This window comes from Mytilus galloprovincialis, chromosome 1, assembly GCF_965363235.1.
Source record: "Mytilus galloprovincialis chromosome 1, xbMytGall1.hap1.1, whole genome shotgun sequence".
NCBI lineage: Eukaryota > Metazoa > Mollusca > Bivalvia > Mytilida > Mytilidae > Mytilus > Mytilus galloprovincialis.
In genome coordinates, this window is record NC_134838.1 from 14,703,002 (window position 1) to 14,723,308 (window position 20,307).

The 20,307-nt window shown below is 33.2% G+C and overlaps 2 protein-coding genes across 3 annotated transcripts; one reads left to right on the forward strand and one right to left on the reverse strand.

Annotated features, from left to right (window-relative positions):
- The first annotated feature begins 732 nt into the window (after positions 1-732).
- On the forward strand, positions 733-17,750 carry LOC143066566 (uncharacterized). 2 transcript variants are annotated; one of them, XM_076239454.1, is made up of 8 exons: positions 733-1,177; positions 5,294-5,544; positions 6,118-6,219; positions 8,734-8,891; positions 9,311-10,066; positions 12,055-13,467; positions 13,924-15,315; positions 15,937-17,750. In XM_076239454.1, exons 2-8 carry the CDS (start codon positions 5,301-5,303, stop codon positions 17,062-17,064), a joined length of 5,193 nt encoding a protein of 1,730 aa, XP_076095569.1. In that variant the 5' UTR covers positions 733-1,177; positions 5,294-5,300; the 3' UTR covers positions 17,065-17,750. The 2 variants fall into 2 exon arrangements, with proteins under 2 accessions (XP_076095569.1, XP_076095573.1); XM_076239458.1 differs by lacking the exon at positions 733-1,177 and adding an exon at positions 3,655-3,760.
- A 970-nt stretch (positions 17,751-18,720) lies between these two features.
- On the reverse strand, positions 18,721-20,044 carry LOC143066610 (prothrombin-like). The gene is made up of 2 exons (XM_076239479.1): positions 19,929-20,044; positions 18,721-19,630 (listed from the first exon to the last, which is right to left on the reverse strand). The coding sequence occupies exons 1-2, from the start codon at positions 20,007-20,009 to the stop codon at positions 18,923-18,925; spliced, it is 789 nt and encodes a 262-aa protein (XP_076095594.1). The 5' UTR covers positions 20,010-20,044; the 3' UTR covers positions 18,721-18,922.
- Positions 20,045-20,307: the final 263 nt, after the last annotated feature.

Below are 20,307 nucleotides of genomic sequence, written 5' to 3' on the forward strand. Positions count from 1 at the left end.
ACAACATTTCGTTCTCTTTACATGCATGATATACTATTTTCACTTTAACCAATTAATTTCCGCTACATGTACGTAAGATAAAAGAGCTCCTGAATAACAAAAAATCGATTTTATTGAGATATGCAATGTTACTGAAATTTTATTACGACATAAAGTGCAACATTCTATCATTCCATTTTATTAGTCTCGTTGATGCACAAGTTTATTATATATGCCATCCTTTGGGTTTTGGTACTCATAAACACCGAATACAATCAATATTTTGAAGAATGCACGTACACTATACATTTAATCATATATATAACAAAGTATATGGTAATGGTATATATCTATTCTGTATGGTTTACAATATCTGATGCTTAATGGAATGTATTACTTAAACAGAATAATTGATGAAATAGAATTAAAGTGTCAAAGGGGAAGATAATTAATCGAGTTTATATAATTCTACGGCATTAAAGAAGTTATTTTACCCATATGATCAAAGAGAATCAGACACTTTGCGCCAAGTTTGACGGAACCAACACATTGCAAACGACCTTTTGAGTGATATTCTTGTGTAAAAAATAATGGTTAAAGCAGGTGTCTGACTCGTTATCTCAAATACCACTATAGCGAAAAGGACTTGAAACATTTCCAGTTTCCCGTAGTTTTTTTTTAATTCTTCCCCGTTCAAAATAACGGCAATAGCATGTGCTTGGACATCCGGTTTTAAAACTAGATTTGTATATGACTTTTAACAGCTCAATGAAAATAAACAAGGTGAAAACTTACTTATGTTGTGCTAAAAACTAAACAATACTAATGAACAGATAGTTGATTATGTCACCACGGATTATATTGCATGTCTTGGCAGTCCAATGCTTGACAATAACAAAAGTTACTTTCGTCAGAATCGGTGCCAAAAAGTGTGTAAGCAGAATTAAAGATGATCTTGTTTACAGCCACTTAACAATGTTTATATTTATCGAATTTACTCGTCCAGCAAGTGTTTGGTATTTTTAGCACGATCTATTTAATAAACATTGAATGGAATATTAAACCCCGTAAATACTTACAACTGAACCGTAACGGGGTGTGTTCAACAGCAGAACAAGATTATTCTGAAAGGGCGTGGAAAAGATCCCACAGGGACGGCTATAACGGGGAAAAGGTACTACAGTATACATCAGAACAGGTGAGTACATACATGTACTTTGTGTTTTGTTTTTTATGTTCATCCACCTGTTAATTAGTAAACATACCTTGTTATTTCTGTCAATATAAATAACAATGAGCATTCTTCAATACGTACGGTTAATGGGTTTAAATTCAATAAGTCACTACATCGCCGGGCTATTCGTGAAAATGTCATACTAGGAAACATTCATATACCTTTTCACACGTGTGTACAATTATTTACTGAATTTTACCAAACATACAAGTTATGGATTATTCGTATATTTCTACATTTGACATTGACAAATTTAAAATCCGAAAATGAAAGTACTTTATATCGTATGGTGGCATGCTTATAATTATAGTACTAACACGTCGTAGCACAAACTTGTGACTGAATGCTTCAAATCTTCAATGACGTAATTTTCAAAGTTTTCTTGCATTCGGGTTTCCTTAAACATCATGAAAATGCATGTACTATTTGCCACTGGACGTTAAGCAAATAACGACCATACATGCTATGTTCTATTCAAATTAAGATCGCTGACAGAGACATCTTATTCTTTGACTGATGGGAATTAACGCCAACTCGTTGGCAAAGTCTATACATACTACACTGCATGCAAGTGTTGCCCCGTTTAGGGGAAGTGCATTTATTGACCGTCTCATCCCCCCCCCCCCCCTCAATATATCGGCTGACGTTTAAATTTATGCTATAAGACCGATCTTAAAAAAAAAAAAAAAAACATACCACTTCAATCCAACTGTAAGGAGATTGAAGACCTACAAAAAATGAAGTATGGTGACACAATAAAAAGAAAAAGTTAATTTTCTGTAACCGGAATTGAGTATTCGGAGAACCAGGTAACACATTCTTTTATTGTTGCATCACCTTTGTTTACTTTTGATTCATGGAAATAAAAATGTCACACAAATTCCTGGAAATCAGCTATGAAAAAAGGCAATTAAGAATCACCCATCGGTCATTAATTGCAACCGACTCTGTCTACTCTGACATTTAATGTTATCCACATCTCCACGATACAAAAAAAAAAACATTATGCAATACTGTCGTATACTGATATTCAGAGAGCTAAATTCAGACTTTTTTATTACAACTCAACAAATCTAATTTAAAGATTATAGTACGCGAAAAACTGAATTAAAGGTGGATATTTAAAAAAAAACCCGAAAATCTTACCAAGGTTTTCATCACTGACTATTCCTCTATGTGACTAGGACACGGCTATATCGGCAACGTGAAATAGCTAGTAATGCAGAGAAATTTGACAGACAATATTTTAGACCGTATAAGTGACCTTCCAAACGCTTCAATGTTAAATAGTGCCACTCAAATTCAATGAAAGAAATTGATTGATAGATTGGTGTTTAACGACACTTTCAGCAATATTGTGCTGTTTCGTGGTGGTCAGTTTTTGTTGGTTGAGGTAGCTCAAATGAAAAATAGACTGAGCAATTATCTTGATGGAAATATTATGAGGACTCGAAAAGACCGTACTTATATTTTTTCTTGATAGAGGGTTGCTGCTCACAAGCAAGCTATTAAACCAAGAGTTCCAAATGCTGAAGTTGAAATCATCACTTCGTAAATGTTACGGACGCCACCAAGAGTTGGTTGACCGTTATGGAATAACCGTTTCACAAATGATATCGGATATGTTCCTTACGTCGTAACTACAATCCCCTTCCCTTTCATGATTGTGACCTACCGAATTAGACTATTTACCAGTTATCACATAATCAACACGACGGGTGCCACATGTGGAGCCGGATCTGCTTACCCTTCCGGAGTACCTGAGATCACCCCTAGTTTTTGGTGGGGTTCGAGTTGCTTATTCTTTAGTTTTCTACGTTGTGTCATGTGTACTATTGTTTGTCTGTTTGTCTTTTTCATTTTTAGCCATGGCGTTGTCAGTTTATTTTCGATTTATGAGTTTGACTATCCCTTTGGTATCTTTAGTCCCTCTTTTATATAGTATAAGACTATTAACTTTATCATTGTTCGTCCAGTTGTCGATTAGAATGTTTGCAACTTACAAGGCTTATGAAAACGGAGTCAATTTAAAAGGAAAGTGCATCTCTAAGAAGGATCCTTCACGGTGTTGGCTTCAACTAGTGTTTTTTAACCGACTTTTTTAAAGGTTCAATCACTATTTAAATATCACGTATGAAGTAAATAGTTTCAAATTTCAATGCGGTAATTCTAAGCGATTTTAACAAAGAATTATTGCATTCAGCAATATTCTTATAAATTAATGAAACTATCATTAGTTCGTAAGGAAAAGTGTAAACAACTGATCCTACACTTGATAAAAGTATATAATTTCAATAAAAAGCTATTTATTGTCACATAAAATAAGACATGAAAAATTGACGACCAAAAATGATGCAGGTGACAACATTTTGAAGTAGTTACATTTATTCATATGCTAATTCGTCATCCCAAAATGACATGTAATTTAGATAAACTATTTTTCTTTGTTACGCTCACGAGTACACATGTTATTGTCATGTCAGAAATTAGTTTTAAAACGTTAACTTGGGATGTTAGATATCTATAATACTGTCTCTTTTTATGCAGGTAAGTCAGATCATTGTATAACAAAATAAGTTAAGTACTCAACACAAAATATAGCATGCAACTTTAAGGGGGTCTAGTGCGACTATGTAGATTTTACAATTACAAAACTTAATAAATATACGTTGCATCATTGAATTGTTGTTTCAAAAGGCCTGATTTAATTTGTTACTATTACTCTAAACACGATACGATGGCAGCTCCATGTCGGAAATTACCTTGAAACATATTTTAGGGATCCTTAGTTGACAAATTGTTACGTAAAGCTTTACCCTTGGTTTATACCCTACATGCTTTGTTTCAGTGGCTGTCAAAATCTCCGTCCTTTATTCCAACCTACTAAGCAGAAATCATCATATTTGATACCATTGTTTAGTTTGTTGTTTTGATTTATCATGAAATAGTTGTCACCGGACGTTAGGCAAACGACAATGTGAACACCAATTAACATAGCTTGAATATTGAAGGATGGGTTAAATTCTGAAGTTTTGTCCCATATGAGATTTTACAGCGGCTGTCATAATGTCCACCCTTCATCACAACCTGCTTTGTATATAAATCCACGTATTAGTTGTACCGTTATATAGTTTCGCGTTTCGAATATTCATGAAATAGTTGCCACCGGACGTAAGCAAACGAGCTTGAATATTAAAAGATGGGCCAAATGCTCTATTCAATTTCACATGTGATTCAAGAGTGTTATGATAGAAAGTATTAGTAATAAAATCTAGCGAATTATAATGATTCATGCTGTTTCACTATATAATACATCATAGGTAATGAACTTTATATCTGTAGATATTATTTCGGCTTTATTAGTATACATCGACAAGCCTAAGGGTCGGATATTTAAAATGATAAACTCATTTATTTTGCCTGCAGTGAAAGTAAAGACAACTTATTAACACTGAAAAGTAGATAATTTAATAAATTACAAAGAATTAATATTTTTATGTTAAGTTGATAAATTACATTTTGTGAAAAAGGGATGGTTTTAAGGATTTTTGTTGGTAAATAAAACTGATAGTACAGGTACGTCTTATTAATTCAGGATTTAACACTGCATTTTATACGAAAACACCCTAACCGAAGCTAATGATTTATTAAATAAAAATGTGTTTTATTTTTTGGTGACATGATGCAAAAATAATGCAATGTGGTTATACGCTATATTTTTACGACATAAAAGTGACATTTCACGCATTTTATTCACATGACACTGATTTACCTTGTGAAATATTTTGTACATAAAACATTATCTAGCTTGAGTATCTGATCTTATTAAATAGGGAAAAATTATACCCTTTTAACATATTCTTTAGCGTTAATGTTTTGTAGACTGTTGTTCGTCTTTTCGTCGTTTTTCATTTTTTTATTGCAATTATTTTGTCTGTCTCTTTAACAAATCGTTAGTTTTGATTTTCACATTTGTTTTTCAATTTTCCCTCTGACAGTTGTTACAGTTTTACATTGTCAGTCTTAATTTCACATAAAAGTCAAAATGAGGCCCTGATTTCTGATATTTTCGTTTTCCAGTTAAACCATGACATCTCCACTCACTCTTCTTGTGGTCTGCCTTTTGATGCCATCCTTTGGAGATTCTCTACAAGACATTAAACCAGAAATTACTGTAGAAGGATCTCCTAACATCGTTGCCATTGTAGATTTTCACTTGGATACGGACAGCGATGGTAACTGTATAGATCTATCAAGAACCGGTATCGATTCCCTGATGGCTTTGAAATGGGCTAACGAAATCCTAGACAAAAATACACCAAGAACAACCGGTAAGATTTCAACATGGACTACATATAATGACAATGAATTTGGTTGGAATTAAGTTAGTTCTTTATACTATATGATGGATTTATTACATGACTTGGCGATTATAGAAACTTAAACGAGTTTGACGATGTCAAGATGGGTTCGCTACTAAAAAAAGTAACGATACATGAAAGTTAATCATTTGTCTACTATTGTGATTTGTGAACTTGTATGATATCGATACATTTTCTAGTTAAACAATTACAAAGTTTGTATAGTCAATGTTGCACTCGGTCCATTCAAAGACATATATACGTGTCTCTGGTCCATTGAACCTATAAGACACTTATTTGACAAATCGAATAGGTCTCAATACACAGGCACTTGTTTCTGAATTTTCAAATAATTCACAATTAAAATAAACGTTTATGTTCAAATATGTATTAACCAATTCTAATGTTATGTCATGTATATCTTATATAGAAACTGTAATGTTAACTATTTGAAAGCCTAAATTTTAGGATTTAACAAAGTTTTTCAAATATTTAATTTGAAGGTTTTTTGTTTAAACCTGTTCTATGTTATCATATTTCCAGGACTTCTTCTTTACGACTCATGTGGATCTTTAACACGGTCCCTGAAGATTGTCGGACAATTAATTAATACTCAAGGTTGTAGTAATTGTACAGAAATAGTCGGTAGGTAAAATGATACTTAAACATCCATTGATATTTTGTTTGTATGTATACAAAATGTTGAAATTAATTAGGCATGTTTTCCACCAAACAAAAATTATCAGTGGAAGGATATTAAGTGTTTTATTTCCTTACAAAGCGCATTATCTAGAAATGTCGAAGTATAATATACTGTCATTATTCAATCTAAAAATGTTACGTAATTTGGAAATCGTTCATGCATTTTGAATTGAAATTTAAGTGGCGCATTTAAATATTATATTATTTTGTTTCGGGGCAGAGATAATAACCAACTTCCACTGAATTTGTTTCACTCATGGGATCAAAACCCCAAAACTGTTGAAAGCCAGGGGAATTGAATGTCATTTTTTTATGCAATTTTATATAAATACGTATCTCCCAGCGGTATGAAAGGCTGTTTAACTCAATTTTGATACACAAAAAAAAAACAGTTCTTATAATTTACACACACTTCAATATACTAGTATTTAAAAAGAGTAAATGACAAGTTCAACTTGCTGGTGTTTGTGTTGTCACGTAATGTCATTTTAGCGATATTTTGTCATTTAAGCGGGAGGTTTGGCTAGCCGTAAAAATAGGTTCAACCCACTAATTTATTTTCTGAAAATGTCCTCTACCAAATCAGGAATATGGAAGCTGTTATAAAAAAGTTTGTTTCTATGTATGTTGACGTTTGTTTTTGTTGCACTTCAGCATTCCCGTTGTTTCTTTGTTTTCCTCTGATAGTTAATGTGTTTCGCTCTGTTTTAGTTTGTAACCCAGATAAGTTTTCTCTCAATAAGCCGTCTTCGCGATAACTGATATCATAAACCGCAAGATCATCGAAGCACTCAATTAAGCATAGAATACATAAGCTGGGGTCTAACTTCTACACTGTATGAAACATTATATATATATTGGTACGAAACGTACAACAGTATAGATTTCTAATTGTACACAAATATGAACAGAAGACAGTACAGAAAATAATTATTTGACGCTAGGTTTACATGCAATATGACCATATTTCTACTGTATATACATTAGGGATTCCTCAGGGTAATATACAGAATAGTGACTGAAATCGATGCTGTCCAAGATTTACGTTCACCATCACGAATAAGTTGACCAATACGATATGTCAGTCTATAACTCAATCGAGACTCATTTTCTTGAACTCAGTTCCAAAGACACAAGCAAATTCGTGATATCCGAAAATTTCATTAGTATGTTATATTTACTATAATTTCACATCGCTATTGTGACATTTAAACTGAGTGAGATTCATATGAACAATGATGCATGCATAGTTATCCTTACCCATTCGACTCAGCCGGTACGTGTCGGTACTTTTGGAGCTCACGCGATTCCTCCAGTCCTTCCTCGCATAGTTTGAATATTTTTAAATATACGAGTTTTTAAATTAGAAAAACTACTGTTTTCTCTTATCAATTTTCAATTTAGAAAAAATATTCTTGCTTAATGACGTCTTTAGTATATGATATATAATATTTCGACTTATCTGATAAGAAAAGAAGGTTAAATCCTAGACCCTCGTCTGATGCCCATATTTTCAGCACATTTATACATTTACAACCACTCTCTATGAGAGTCTGCAGATGATGCTTTGGGTGATTATATTCCTGCTCATAAAACAATCATACATAATGGAATACGCATGACCTTTGAAAGAAACGAGACCGGGTGGATCGACAGAGTAAGCATCTAATGCTATATAAAAAAGAAGATGTGGTATGATTGCCAATGAGACAACTGTCCACAAGAGACCAAAATGACACAGACTATGCATGCATCAACAGCCATGCAAATCCATACTGGATCCAAATGTCACAAATGGGATTAGAAAATACAGATCAAAACGACTATTATGGTATCTAAAGATAAAGGACAGCGAATACATGTCGCCAGTGTGTTTAGACACAGACACATCGTTTTGGTCAATCTAGAAGTGATGATGACTGTACAACTTATGAAGTTTCGATTTCAGTCGTATCCTCATACCTCTGTTGGGGCAGTTTTTGTGTAAGGACCACACGCCTGTTAATGAAGTCCGTATAATGTGAATATGCATGAGCGTAACGTATAATTTAAAATGTAAAAGCCATACGATGGAGCGGATGGTCGGATATCGCTGATAAATTGGACATGTTCGTCGTAGATTCTTGAAGTCGTCCATCTGTGTCAATATTGAGGAAAAAGATGACGACATGAATATTTTTGCCAAATTCAATCCCATCCAGAACCTATTTGATTCACTTTGCTGTTGCGTTTTTGGTTAGATTAATTCCAAAATGAACTTGAAAACAAAAGTTCCAAAATGGAATGCTCAGAATATCATTTGAAAGAAAAGTGTATATAAGAATTTACACTCGATACTTTTAAATGTAGACATTTTTCATTTATGGCATTGACCAACGAAATTCAATCTTAGGTACATCATTGCTTTTAAATATCAATATGTAAATTAACAAATTATTTTTTATATTATGCAAACAGGTTTAATAACATTTACAAAAGAGGGTATTCAGACAAAACTTTCAGAAATTATACGACCGTTTGGGATCGTTCATGTCGGAATATCACAGGGAAGTCACACCACCGTTAGTTCAGACCTGTCCTTAACGGTTGCAACCGGTTCTATCTGGAAATCTAAGGTATGTGATTCTTAAGCACAAAAACGTTATTGACAAGAATTTCTTTTTATCTATTTTCAACATTCGTTTAAATATCTGTTCGAGATACTTAGTACAAAGTATGAAACATAGAACGGAAAACTCAGGTTTTTGAAAAACGAGATGTTATAAGATATCATGTTCATATTTCAACGAAAATATCAATACCATTTAATAAAAACAAACAAAAACACTAAGAATCACAACTAAGATGTGAAATAGGTTTTACCAAAAGCAAACTGTTTTCTAAAGTCTGAGGATACTAGTAAGACTGAGATGGTTATATTGCAGCGCGAGCGATGTTCATAGTACTACATACTATTTAAATGTTTGAACTTTGATATAACATGTGTTCAAAAAATGACATTTTATTCACAGAACTTGATAAATATATTTTCTAGGCTGTGGTAAGGATATTGGAGGAAAATCATTGGCAGCATATCGACGCCTTTGCTATCAACAGCCCTCTTGCTTCAACAGAACTTGAGTTATTACTGACAATTGCCTTTTCAAATGATATCTGTGTCCGCAGGTCACAATACACAGACAATAGTTCAACCTTAGTGAACTTGTCGTCTGATGTAGTTGTTATTTTTGTGTCAGGTCATGATAACATCGACGAATTACTTTCAAGGTTGACGTCAGACAGAAGTAAATCATTTCTCATCGTAGGTGATTCTAACATTGACCTTGTAACTTCCGAATTAGGTAATAATACTTACTTACTAAAAGAACAATCACCCGTTATTCAGAATATTCAACAGTACTTAGCAAATGAATTCAGTATTATCAATAACAGTAAGCCAATACTTGCAGAGTTTTTGAAATCTTTGCCTTATTGTGAATATGATATAGTATTCAACCATACAGTCTGTAATAAAAGCATGATTCAGTATTGGACCTCTAGATTAAACGATCGAACTTTTCATAACGCCCTGACTGCCTACTACAACATCTTTAGACTTATATCACGGAAGGAAACATTCAGCTGTAGTGGGTATGATTTTACAAATTGTCTAAAAGCTGTCAGTTTCGTCACCCTTAGCGCCCATCAGACTCCAGCTGGAAATCCATTTCGGACACATGATTTGACTGATGGGAATTTCTTGGAACAGGTTCCAGTAATTGTAACTCAAGGACCATCGCTGTCATCTGAGGTTTGTTTTACATACTTTTTTCTCGATAAAAAAAAACCCAATAAAGATAAGACTTGGATATTTTCCAGAGATTTTTTTTTTAGATAGATGTACTCTCTTTTTAAATAAGATACTAGTAGATCAACCAAAATGTGAATAGCAGTATAAACAACAAAGAAAAAAATGTATAAATAAATGATACATTGAAAAATCTTAATTGAAAGTAAGAACACACAACTATTGGCAACAATAAAACGACGAAAGACAACATCGTTTGTGCTTCACTGATCACCCGTCAAGGTAACCCGTAGAGGTTAATATCATATAATAGCGAATGATAATTACACATGTTCTTTAAATATGTAATGTATGCATGTTCAAGTTGTAAGTGTCATTTGATCCATTCCTTATTATATATTTGTAGTATTTATATTGTGCATACACAAACATATTAAAGACAATAGGCTTATAAAGATTGTCCAGGTATCTTTGGTGACTTTTTACAACCGCTAGGTCGATGCCACTGCAGTCGGATATTTAATCCCCAATGGTATCACCAGCCTGCACTTGTATGCCAACATGAAATAGATAGTCATATTCTATAAATTAACTGTTCTTTAAATGTTCAAATCTATCGAACCACTGTTTTTTTGTCGATAGACATATAAGGACTAAGACTTAGTCCTAAGTAATCGACCTGAAAATGTGTTCAGTTCGAACAAACCCTAAAACTTACTGTAAAGTTAGAACATCAATATACATGTCTTAAGATGATTCCAGAATAATAAAAACCAATTTGCTTTCATAATTGTATCGAAAACATATTTATTTTGCTACACTGGGCCTTTTTAATCTTTGAAAGTATATGTCTAAAATTGTAATCAGAATATAATCCTGCCAACGGCAATATATATGCAGTATGTTTTGGACGTTTATCGTATTTTATTGAAATTACATGCAAGGCGTACATGTTAAACATATTTTACTGAATCGTTTAACGTTTCGAGTTAAATGTTAGATACAGGTTAAACATGTAATAAAAAGGTTTTAATATTGTTTGCCACTGAAAGAACAAATAGAAAAAATTATTCTACTCACTATCTTAGGACATTTTTAGATTACAGTTTTAGACGAAACCTTAGAAGTTTTAGGACATGTTTATGGATACATTTGAAAACGAGGCCCCTCATATCTGTGTCAAGTTTTAAGGGCAAGACAAAAGTTTTGTCTACGTGATACTCGAGCTGATAATTGTTTAAAGTTTATGTCGCGTAGCTATACTTGTATCTGAGGTTAATATAGTCAAATACAGGTATCTGAAGTTACATATAACAAGCTGTTGACATCGTTTTTGATTGAATTACCGAATTTGTACTCACCCTTTTGGAGCAACTGATATCAACTTCTGTTTTAGTTAGGGTTAGTTTTGTTCCGTCTTTAAATTTGTATGCTGTGTTTTGAAGACCGTTGATTGTTTTATTTTTCGTCGCCTTTCGTGATATGACGAGTTTTATCTGTCTCTCATCGCCGCCTCTATTTTTAAAACGCAAATGGTGACACATAGAAAGATAACATAATACTTTTATACAGATTATGCCTTTATTTCAGGCAAGAAATTAGTTTTAAACTTTGATCTTTTCGTACTTTATTTAGCTTTTTTTAAAAACGTTTTTGGATTCGAACGTCACTCATGAGTCTTTTGTAGACGAAACGCGCGTCTGGCGTATATACAAAATTTAGTTCTGGTATCTATGATGAGTTTATTTATTGAATTGCAATAAACACAGCTTAAACATCGTGAATCGCTTGACGTTTAGAACAGATGCACCAAAGGCTAGTTACCGTACATAGAAACCTGGTTACGAATGTCGTTTATCTTCTTTGGTCTTAACCTAGTATATAATTAATAATTATGTGATTTTTCGGTCATTTGAATATTTGATACATTTACGATATCTAGTATTGTCAGTGTAGGATTGAGTACTAATTCTACTGTTCATATGTTTCAGGTTTTCAGAATTGTCAATAATTCTATCATATATACAACAGGAAACTTCAGTACCATAAATAATATACAGTCTTCTTTATGTGATGAATCCTGTTACAAATGTGGCGAATGTTACAGACCAGAGGAGGAAATTAAACCATCCGTTATCGTAAAAAATGGTGACATTATTTTTACAGCTGGGTTTCCTGTGTATAAAGACTCCAAATATGGATCTCATTGTATGGAACTATCGAGAGAAGGCATTTTAATGGCACAGTCGTTCATATATGCAATTGATACTGTAAAAGATAAATATCCTTCGAAAAATATGCTTCCAAAAGTTTCTATTGGCGCTTTGGTATATGATACATGTGGAGGAAAAACTCTTGACTCGGCACACATTGTTAGTAATTCAAACTGCCCTTTAACCTTTTTCAGCGGAAAAAATAACAATACTATTTCCGGAAGCTTGTTGTCTGACATTAGATATTCAACCTCTATCCATTTACCAAGATCAGGGCCAATGACAAGTGAATTAGCATCGTTTACAATTTCCAACTTTGGATTATCTCTGTCGCAGGAAACATATGACGTATACTTAAAAGATCTATCGTCATTATTGAAATCTCTTAATTGGACGTATGTATCAATTGCATATTCTGACTATTTTAGTAAAATGAACTCTGTGAATAAACATATATCTGATATGCGAAGTGATGGAATATGTATATCTGATGAAATCTTTTTTCAAAACACAATAAACACAATCGATACAGTTGCATCAAAGGTCGTCAATTCTTCTCTTAAAAGCGGTGCAATTATCCTTTTAACAACGCACGATGATACCATTAAATTGATGGAACACCTTCGGGCGAAGAATTTTTCTTTTGAAAATGTCAATTTCATTTTCTTTGCATGGAATGCTTTATCTAATTTACCGAAAGGTTCAGTTGTAATTCGGCCACGGAGCTTATCTCACCCATCCCTCAAACAGGAGTTGAAAACACTTTCGGTTATTGAAAATGGTTATTACAGAGGACCGGTAACAGAAAGCGTAAATCATTGGTGGGTAAAATATCACGAGCGTCGCCATAAATGTCACATGTCAATAAAAGACAATACTATACATCCGAACTCTTGCTCCAATCAACCGACCTTTTCCGAAGATGATATCGATATGACAGTTCCAGGTCTAATTGTTGAATATGTCGACATTATGGTCGCAATGGTAGATGAACTATATAAAACAAAATGTCCATCTCTGTCCGGACCATGTGAAGAATTTATGTCATCTGATGATTTGGCAGATTATATTAAAGCATCAGTTCCCGGATTCACATTTACAGACGGTTCTAATAAAATTAGCTTTACAGCAGATGGTTCTTTGAAGATGCCATTAGAAGTATCCAACATTCAACTTTCTTCTGAAATCATGGTAAAATTCTCTTTCAGACCTTTATTGTAGTATTGAAGTTTATAAATGTAACTTTCATTTATAATTTGTGTTTCGCTTCGATTTTTGCTCGATTTATGCTCGATCTTGATACATTTTTTTCTCAATTTCGTGTTTCAATTTCAACAAACTCAAGATTTGAGCGAAATCTTATTAAAATCTGTTCCACGCAGAAACTCTAATTTTCCTTAATTTTAAATGGTTTTATGTTTTCTTTTTTTTACATAATGAAAACCCTTCGTTGATTACATAGTGGTATACTAATTATAATTCCATATCATAATTCTAAAACAATTTATATTTTTTCGTATGCTACCCGCAAACAGTTAATATTAATCGTCAGAAGTTAAAACTATTTTGCTGAATAGTCTTTAAATTGAAAAAACACCTGTCTTTTTTATAGAATAGAAATACATTAGATATTTTTTTCTTTCATAGATTGCAACAATATCAGAAGAACATGCAGTGACCATGTCAACAAACCAGATATATGCTTATGATTCAAATAACTCCCCTGTAGTAATTCAGCATCAGTGCTCTGGGTGGTGCCCATCTTGTCATCAGTGTCAAACAAATACTGCACAGAATATTGACTTCTATTACAAATCAGGTGATATCGATCTGTTTGGATTGTTTCCAATACACTCTATGGGTGCTAAGATAGGAATATGTGACCTACTTGCACTCAAGGACGGAACTGAATATCTTACCGAAGCTTTCCTCTATGCTATAAATACTGTGAAGTCGAGATATCCATACCTTTTACAAGGGATTTCTATTGGTTCTTTAATTGTCGATACGTGTTCCAGTGAAGACACAGTACAGCAAAGCATAGCAAATTTTGAAAGTTGCTTTGCCTCGTTTCCATCATCGAGCGGGAAAATGATTTCACCCATGTCTGTTCCAAGTTATCTTTTATATTCAAATATCAGTACCGCAGACGACTTAAGTGCATCAATTCAGCGACATGGTAAATTTGTCATGTCACACTCTACTGATTTTAAGAATAAAGAAACAATCATGGGAACGTTACAGTATTCATACGCGAGGTCTGAAGTCACTACAATTGTTAACTTTTTATCAGAAATGAAATGGACTTACGTTTCTGTTGTAGGTTCTTCGGAACTTCTCTATACGTGGAAGATGCACCAGTTTGAAGAACTAGCGGCAAAAAATAACATTTGTATAAATACAGTTCATTCTGTATCAGATTCTAGTACAGCTAAAAGTGCTGTTGATGCTATTAGTTCTGGTCCTATCAATATGAATGTTGTAATACTTTTCCTCTCCGTAGAAGATATAAAGATGTTTTTCGGTTCTAAAATACTCAGTAAGGTACATATCATTGGAGACACAAACATTGCATGGAATGGCTTTAACACGAATATCCAGATTCCTCTTGGAACAATAGTAGTAGATCGATCGAACAAGATAAATTCAGATCTGAAAACTTATTTAGATACCCTCAATTCTCAAACTATAAGTCGATATGAAAATCCTTGGCTGAAAAAATTTCAGACCGGACGTGAAAATTGCAAACTAAGCCAATCTCAGTCTTGTAGCTTACCCAATGATATAATGTTGCAGTCATCCAAGGTTGTATTGGAAACGGACATAATCCTTCATGGTTTACATAACAGATTAACAAAACTATGTGGACAACAGACAACCATGTGTAAACTGCTAGAAACGGAAGGATTGTCTCTGCATATGGAAGATTTTAGAAATATCAGCTTCTCTTATCAACAGGATCAGATAGTTCTCTACACAACTGATGCCTACATCGGTGCTTATCAGATACAAAATTTCCAAGAAAATAAAATGGTCAAGGTAAATATATTATTTCATAATTGTCAGAGGGCAACAGATCTCTAAGGGTTGATTCATACATAATGATTAATATTTAAAAAAGCATCCAATATCATGTATCGTAGAGTCCTGTCGTCTATATTTTGCTATTGCATCATTAAATTCAGAATACGGCACATAATTTGGAGTCATGACCGAACAAAAACCAACAAACGCTAACACAAGATTACAATAGTGTAGCAATTGTCCACTGTTGATATACTGTAATATATAACATCACTTACATTTCCAAAGACACAACCACATCTCCTTATTTGTTATAAAAAGAATATTCTTTATATATTTTTTTCGGTACATACTTTGACTTTGCAAGCTTATGATTAGTAGTTGAGGCATAGGACAACTGATTATTTTATTATTTTTTCGGGATAAAAAATAATATCTCATATTTAAAACATTATATACTTGCATGGTAGTCACTTGGATAACACTGTGAATATAATTGTAACAATTTTGTTTATGGGTACGCGTTCATAATTATAAGCCTGATATTTTCTTTATACACGTATAGTACGTCAGTGGTATAGAAGCAAGTAAATATATGCTTCAGGTATATCTAAATTTAATATATTTCCTTTGAAGGTTGGAGATTGGACAAATAATACTTTATCTCTATCCAAAGAAATTATCCGTGCATATAGTAATGGCGGTTTGGTACAGAAAGACTTACCATTGTCTCGATGTATCGGCACGTGTTTATGCACGAACATTAACAACACAGCAGAAGGAACAGAAATGCCGGAGCCTTACCAAGACCCAGATATGATCTTTTATTCGTCGTCTGCAAAATTCAACAGTAAATTATGGACAATAATTGTACTTGCAATTGCTGGTGGTGGAGTCGGGGCGTCCATGTTATTCATCGTATACGTAATTTACAAAACATGTATCGGTTGTCTGAATAAACGGTACATAGGACTTGGAATTCTTCTTTTGTTATCAATAACGGCACTATATTTGTCTGTTCTTCCGTTTTTGTTTACACCAAGTGAAATGGGGTGCACTGCAAGATATCTTCTACCAGGAATAAGCTATGCATTAGTGTATGCAACGTGTTTGGCCAAACTAATGTCGTTGAGATCGTATAAACTAATTGGATTAGGAGGTGAAATTTCAAATTTAAATCAGTTTTTGACAGTTACATTTGTAAGTGGTGTGCAAATAGCAATATCGGTGCAATATGTTGCCCTTAAAGGCCCGTTTATGGAAACAAGAATAATGTCGGATGAAACAATGTATGCTTGCAAATTTGACAAAGATGTGTTTGTAATGTATTTAATTTATGACATGTTATTAATTGTGATGTGTTCGTTATATGCTTTGACTGTTAGAAAAGAGAAGAAAAATATGGGCGAGGCTATTTTTATTCTGATTAGCAGCTGGATAAACATTGTTTTATGGACAGCTTGGGTAGCTGTAACATTTATAATATCACATGACTATGTGGAACTAACAATTTGTACTGGAATTCTTGCGTGCGCAACAGTGGTCGTTTTGACAGTATTTGTACCGAAACTACACAAAATTTCAAAGTTAAAATATGATGTGAAGAAAAATGGAGTTCAAAATGGTGGCTATAAAATCGACACAGAATTTATGTTTGAAAGACCTCATACTTTACCAGGTGGATTTAGAAGTTCTTACAATATGTCGCCACAAAAAACAAATCCGAAAAGTATATCTACGTTTGACTCGAGTATGAGTTATTGAAATAATCATAACGTCAAGAAAATATGATATCGTAGTGTATTTCAAATTTTATTCAAGAATTCATATCTTAAATGAAAAATTAAACAATACTGAAAGAGATTTGAGAAACTTTAGTCAACTCCTATGACAAAAGAACATAACTCTTAACTATTGGTGTGTTATTCAATCTCATACTGTGTTAAAGGAATGTTATCTTATAGATGGCAAATCGTAGTATTGAACAAGCATTATCATTTTCTCAACCTATTATTTTGTTTCAACACAACCTTTTGCGTATACATATTCCATTTTATATGTGCATGACTTGAATGATGAATACCAAAATATATGATATATTGTTTTCATATACAAAATGAATATAAGGTATATAAATCCTAAATGTCATTCATTATTTATTGTGTTCAACTCCTCATATGGGTCATTTTATTTTGTTGAACCGTTAACTGGGTTATTGCTATAGTGAAACACATTTTATATAATGATCAGAACTATTGAAAATGCTTGTTTCTTTGATTTTTTTGGGTCTCTTTTGACTAAAAGATCGGAAATACATATTCTCTACCATAATAATAACACATTGTCAACCATATGCCTACATTTTATGGCTAGACACATTTCAGTTTTCTTTAATATGGTTGATAAGTATTATTGTATCTCACTTGTTATTAATTATGTATGGTTCTGCTTCTTCACTTCACATCATCTCCAATGATATTTTCGTTCAATGAATTTTGGACGAATTTTTATAAGTTGAATATTTTTATAGGGATCGCTGAGTTTCAATGCGATGAAATGTACCAAATAAGATTTGATACACAACTTGGTACACTACGATCTCGATTGATGAGCATGGGGAATCGTAATGTAACGTAATGAGAGACAAAGAAAAAAGTAAAATTACAAAAATACTGAACTTCGAGGAAAATCTAATCGGAAAGTCCATAATCACATGGCAAAATCAAATAGCAAAACACATCAAAAACGAATAGACAAGAACTGTCATATTCGTGACTTGGTACAGGCATTTTCAAATGAAGAAAATGGTGGATTAAACCTGGTTTTAAAGCGCTAAACCTCTCACTTTGATGACAGTCTCATCAAATTCCGTTATATTTACAATGATGCGTGAACTAAACAGACACAATAAATACAATAGTCAAAATATTGGTACAGCAGTCATCATCGTGTAACAATTTTAAAAGGAACAATTTAACAGAACACAAAACATCTTTCAAAAACATGCATTGATTCGCGTGTCTGACGTCAGAAAATTTTAAACGTCACATATATTTGTCGTTCAATGTATATACAAACAATTTTAAAATTTCACATGGGCAATGTTAGCATACAGGGTTAAAAAATCAAAAGTATGTAAGAATTAATTTCAGAAATAGACCGAGATTTAAAATAGTTCAAAAGTTATATAGAATTTATAAGAATCCACAAATAGTTCATTCCACTACGCGACTGAATAATTTTGACGTTTGTGGTTCAACGTATTTTGTAATTCACAATAGAAATATATCATAATGACATATAATAGAACAATATCATACTGACGGTGTCTTTTAAAATACAGAAGTCTCAGTGAACTAAAACGCAAAAATTATACACTTTTTATGTTTTAGGGGCACACATTGATATATGGTTGTTGGGTTGTACGAATGCGTCCATTTTGCAGAATGTTCACTGCATTATTCAGGATTTTCAATGTACAATAATATTTGCATCTACTATCTAAATTTAGTAGATATCATATATAGCAAACTTTTGATTATAGCTATAAACTTTAAGTTTTAGAATGGCTATCTTACAATAAAAAATATAATTATAAGTTATACAGATGTAAAGCAAAGTACTAAGGATCTCTATCAGATCTCGTGTAATTTTGTATCCAATTTTCAAAAGCTGCAACATGCGTATAGTAACCATAGTGATTACTCCTATCGCATCCAACTCCCCATGAAACAATTCCGACCAACACCCAAGGATGATTTTCGGACAGTCTCATAGTGAGAGATCCACCACTATCACCAAAGCAAGCGTCTCCCATATTTCTTCTAGAGTAACCAGCACAAAACATGCTATCAGTAAAATTGCCTTGTCCAATATTGACAGAAGCACAATCATCACGATGTACATACGGTACGTAAACCTCCCTCAGATATTCTGGTGCTGCTTTCCGGAATTCACTATATTGACCGCACCCTACCACTCTTCCTATTTTATGACCGAGTTTATGGGTTAAGTAATTATTGTTAATGATAGAAGATGGTTGTAGACAGACTGGTTGAATATCCTCCGTAAACGTGACCGATCTGTCCAATTCAACCAAGGCTACGTCATTATCGTAAACAGCGCGTGCGCCAAACTTTGGATGAACAACGTAAGACTTAATACCATATTTAACACCACTTTCGCCATTGCAACTATTTGTTCCCAAGAAGATGTCGACCTTTTCTTTTGCAAACATTTCTTTAAATTCAATGTGAAAATGACGAATACAATGGGCAGCTGTTATGAGCCATGAACTCGATATGAGATTAGCACCACAGAACGTCTTATCCTGAAATGAAAATAAAAAATAGTTCAGGTAAGTTTTTTACTTTGAATAGAACATAATCATTACACACTGTCCTGTCGAAGGAAAATATATTGCGCCTGGCATCCCGTTTTCAAATTTCAGCCTCTCCCAATAATGTTAATGTCTTCAACCAATGTGAATAGTGCAATGTTTAATTCCTGCTTTAATGTGTTAACGAACTAGTTTTTGACATAATTATCTCTTCCTTACCACACACAACATAACAATTTAAACTTTAAAGTGTAGAAGAAGTAAAAGAACAAATTGTTTACCATCATACCTGACTACGCATGCGTAAAACAGCATGCCATGGTGCTGAAGCCTTGTCTACAGAGATCCCGAGTGTTATTCTCCCAGCCATTCTGACACGCGGATTGTGAACCAAAACATCTCTAGCACAGTCTGAAAATGAAGAAGAAACCATATTGTAAGGAATTATACTTACACTCAATGAAAAAAGTACTATGATTTATTTAAAGATCTTTAAAGTAACAATTTGGTTGGTTGGCTAGTTACAACTCTGAATATATTCTACTCACATGTTCGCCATATCACTGTGATATAATCAAATGTTCAAACTGACATATCTGCCCAATATATCAAGATGTGACAATTTTGGCATCAGCAAACATTATTTAAAAGAAAAAAATCGAAGCTGA

Coding starts and splice junctions, on each gene's coding strand:
- LOC143066566 (XM_076239454.1), top strand. CDS start 5,301: ATGACATCTCCACTCACTCTTCTTGTGGTCTGCCTTTTGATGCCATCC. Junction 8,892..9,310: donor GTTCTATCTGGAAATCTAAG/GTATGTGATTCT, acceptor TATATTTTCTAG/GCTGTGGTAAGGATATTGGA. Junction 10,067..12,054: donor GACCATCGCTGTCATCTGAG/GTTTGTTTTACA, acceptor CATATGTTTCAG/GTTTTCAGAATTGTCAATAA.
- LOC143066610 (XM_076239479.1), bottom strand. CDS start 20,009: ATGGCTGGGAGAATAACACTCGGGATCTCTGTAGACAAGGCTTCAGCA. Junction 19,631..19,928: donor TTTTACGCATGCGTAGTCAG/GTATGATGGTAA, acceptor TTTTCATTTCAG/GATAAGACGTTCTGTGGTGC.